Source organism: Apis dorsata, unplaced genomic scaffold (genome assembly GCF_000469605.1).
Source record: "Apis dorsata unplaced genomic scaffold, Apis dorsata 1.3 scaffold_83, whole genome shotgun sequence".
In the NCBI taxonomy this organism is placed as follows: domain Eukaryota; kingdom Metazoa; phylum Arthropoda; class Insecta; order Hymenoptera; family Apidae; genus Apis; species Apis dorsata.
The window spans coordinates 586,510-589,983 of NW_006263381.1; the positions used below are offsets into that span (position 1 = coordinate 586,510).

General features: G+C 34.1%; 1 protein-coding gene across 1 annotated transcript in view; it reads left to right on the plus strand.

Annotated features, from left to right (window-relative positions):
- LOC102671839 (BAI1-associated protein 3) overlaps positions 1–3,474 on the plus strand; it is a 59,888-nt gene that overhangs the window by 3,479 nt on the left and 52,935 nt on the right. Inside the window, exon 3 of the mRNA XM_031508378.1 lies at positions 1–101. This exon is cut by the window's left edge and continues 10 nt beyond it. Within this exon, the coding sequence (XP_031364238.1) occupies positions 1–101 (101 nt within the window). The remainder of the gene's footprint in view (positions 102–3,474) is intronic.

A 3,474-nucleotide genomic window follows, 5' to 3' on the forward strand; every position in this document is an offset into this window, starting at 1 on the left:
GGCTCTTTCCGAAGGAGCACCGGTTCCGCCGATCGTCCCCCTTTGATGTTCTGCCGAAGGAGGCCCTCCTGGCCGGAAGTCGACATACAAGCCACCTCCGGGTGAGTACACACACGCGCTCTTCCTCCGATTCTTCCTTCTTCGCGCGCCTCTCTCTGGATGGGCCACCTCCGATTCTCGATTCGTCTCGGCCACGACAGGAGGGAGGGGAGGGGAGGGGAAGTTGGAAATTGCTTTGGCCGACAAAGGGGAATGGTGGAAGGTGGGGGAAGAAGGGATTGGAAAGTTGAAAGATGGGCTTTGAACTTTTTCGGTTTTAGGGATTAGGTAAAGTTTGATACAATGGCTCGATATCAGGAGGAGGGAGGAGTTTGGGGGAAAGTTGATGAAATTATAAATTTTCCCGTAGAAACGATGGGGATCAATGGATCGATTTTTTCATCCAGTTGGCCAGATTCGAGATGTTTGTTTAATGGGAGGATCCGTCGATTGTCCATGGATTGTTTAATAATTAAAATCTTAAATCTTAAGAAGTAATATGTAGTTGTAATACGTAGAAGTAAATTAATTTTTTAATTACGAACGTTCTTATATAGTTTAGAGATGAAAATAATATGTGGGATTGAAAATAAGGGATAAAAAAAGGAAATATTAAACTTCAGTTGAAAAATGGTAATCATTTTTACACGGTAATAATTTTTTGCTGTTCATCGCTGTCGTGCATTTATATTTGATTATCCTCGTTCGGATAAATGGAGCGACACGCGACGATATATATGATAGAAATCCGCCGATCTGAATAATCACTCGTTGAAATTTCGTATCCAAAGTAAAATTCTTTATTACATGGAATACAAGTAAAACGATGGATGGCCGTTTAAATAAATTGGCTCGCTTCTTTTCTATTTTTCCTCGTTAAATTAATCCGAGCGATACGAAAATTTAACGTTAATTAATTAACATTAAATTCTAAACGCAAGATCGAAATAACAGACGACGACGAAGAGACGACTCGATTAATTTCATTGTCCGGTGTAGTATAATCCTATACAGGGATTTTGCCTCCGTTTCACAAGCTACGCATCGATAGTTTAATCCGTTTGTCCCTAAATTCCACTAAGCTTTTCGATTAACTGCACTGATCCGTTTGTCTCAGGTCGCTTCAATTAACCGGCAACGAATAACATTTCTAAACGGACGCCAATTCGAAAGCAAAATTCAACGAACGAATTTCGTGTTCTCCATTGATGCTTCCTCGATCCACATTTCAACGAAAAAATACATAAAATCGTTGGTTGGAAGAAAATTTAATTTTATTAAACGAGTTGATTTATACATTTATTTTTTTATTAAGATATCGTTATTTTCATTGGATTAATTCGATATTAGTCTCTTCTTTTTTTTTTTTTTTTTTTTTTTACCAGAGTTATTAATTTTTATTATACGTGAAAAGTTTCGACATTCGGCTAACTTTTATATAAATGGACCAGCGAACTGACCTCGATCGTGACACGATCAAGTTTTGAAATTCAACCGTGAATTATATTTTCCCAAGCAAATTTCGAAACGTGGAATATATATAATATATAAAAAAAAAAATAATTGGAAGTTTATATACAGGATTATTAAAAAAAGAAAAGAAAAAAAATTGTAACGTAAGATTGGAAACCTTGCTCAAAAATTCATCTTTTTATCTGGGATTATACAAATTCACGGATAAACGGAAATATATAAAAATAATTCGAAGGAATGGATAATTAATTAATTCAGCAGATACTTTACTTAAAATACGATACGGATGCAACAAAATGACGCCGTAAAAAGTTCTATCGATTTTAAATAAATTGCAAGGGAGAGCATAAGTCTGACCAATTCAAGTGAAGTAGGGCCATCCGTAGCCAGACATAACTCTCAACGACCAAAGTTATATCTTTCCCTGCTGCCGCGTTAAATCATGATATACCAAACAGATAGAAAAAAAAACAAATTAAAGTGATGGAAAAAAGTACGATTTTCAAAGAAAGAATATATAAAAATATAAAAATCTTTTTCTACTCAATTATTTAACCTCGATCATCGAGATAACCCTTCAATACACTTATACTTTCAAAAGGAAAATTTGTTTTTAAAAACTTTATATTTTTAAAAGGAAAATTTTTATTTTGGACGATACTTAAAGAGTCAAAGAGTTAAAAATCACTACTTTAGAGATCGTCATAATAATGTATAGGCGAGTTTTATATCCGATAACTACGGGGCAGGGATTAATTGATTGTGACAGGAAGAGAGAAAAGGGGGAGGATGAAATCCAATCATCGATTCCCATGATAAGTGGACAACGTGCACGAGAGATTTTAATGAGTTCTGAGGGGGAGCAGATGGGGCGATCTTCGAGATCGTTCGTCGAATGAAATCGAGTTTCCAAACAGCTATCCCGCCGTAATCGTGTGAAATCGAACGTTCGAAATCGTATCCCGAGGAACGAGACTCTCGAACGAGACTCTGAACAAAACAAAAACCAATCAATTTATCGATCTTTCCATTTCGTTGAGTCGAAATCTGAATTTACAACTCTACTTAGTGATATCATCGATATATTATGTTATAATAATAATAATAATAATTTCTGGGTCAGGTGAAGAAAAGCTTAAGATCAATTTTCCATAAATTTCTACTACCGCGTGTTTTTTCCACAAAAGGTAATTAAAATTTTCCCCCGTGGCTCTTTTCAAGAGAAAAGAGAAAAACAACACCGTGAAGCTTTCGAAATTGAAATTTTTTTTCGAATCGTTCACAAGGCTTTCCCTCTCTCTTTTCTTCGAAAATAAAACCCTGTTTATTATCCTATATTTTTTTTTCTTGAACGGGACACGTTCACAAATAAAATAAAGCAGTAAACAGAGTTATTGTTAAGCTGTTTAAACAACTTTCTCTGGTGAAACTCGAACCGATTAGAGCATAGTCGAGGGTAACTAGGTTAGCCGGCAGCGGCCGAAACTCGCGTTTATTCTCTCGTACGTGGAATCGTAATTTCGTTTCCGAATTATACGCGAAATTTTACAGGAATTGGGAGAATAATTATTTTTCAAAATTCTTCCAACTTGGGAGAATATAAATGTAATCGTTAATTATTTGTAATCGATAATTATTTTTTAAAATTCTTCCAACTTGGGAGAATATAAATGTAATCGATAATTAAAATGTAATCGATAATTATTTTTCAAAATTCTTCCAACTTGGGAGAATATAAATGTAATCGTTAATTATTTGTAATCGATAATTATTTTTTAAAATTCTTCCAACTTGGGAGAATATAAATGTAATCGTTAATTATTTTTAATCGATAATTATTTTTTAAAATTCTTCCAACTTGGGAGAATATAAATGTAATCGATAATTAAAATGTAATCGATAATTATTTTTCAAAATTCTTCCAACTTGGGAGAATATAAATGTAATCGTTAATTATTTGTA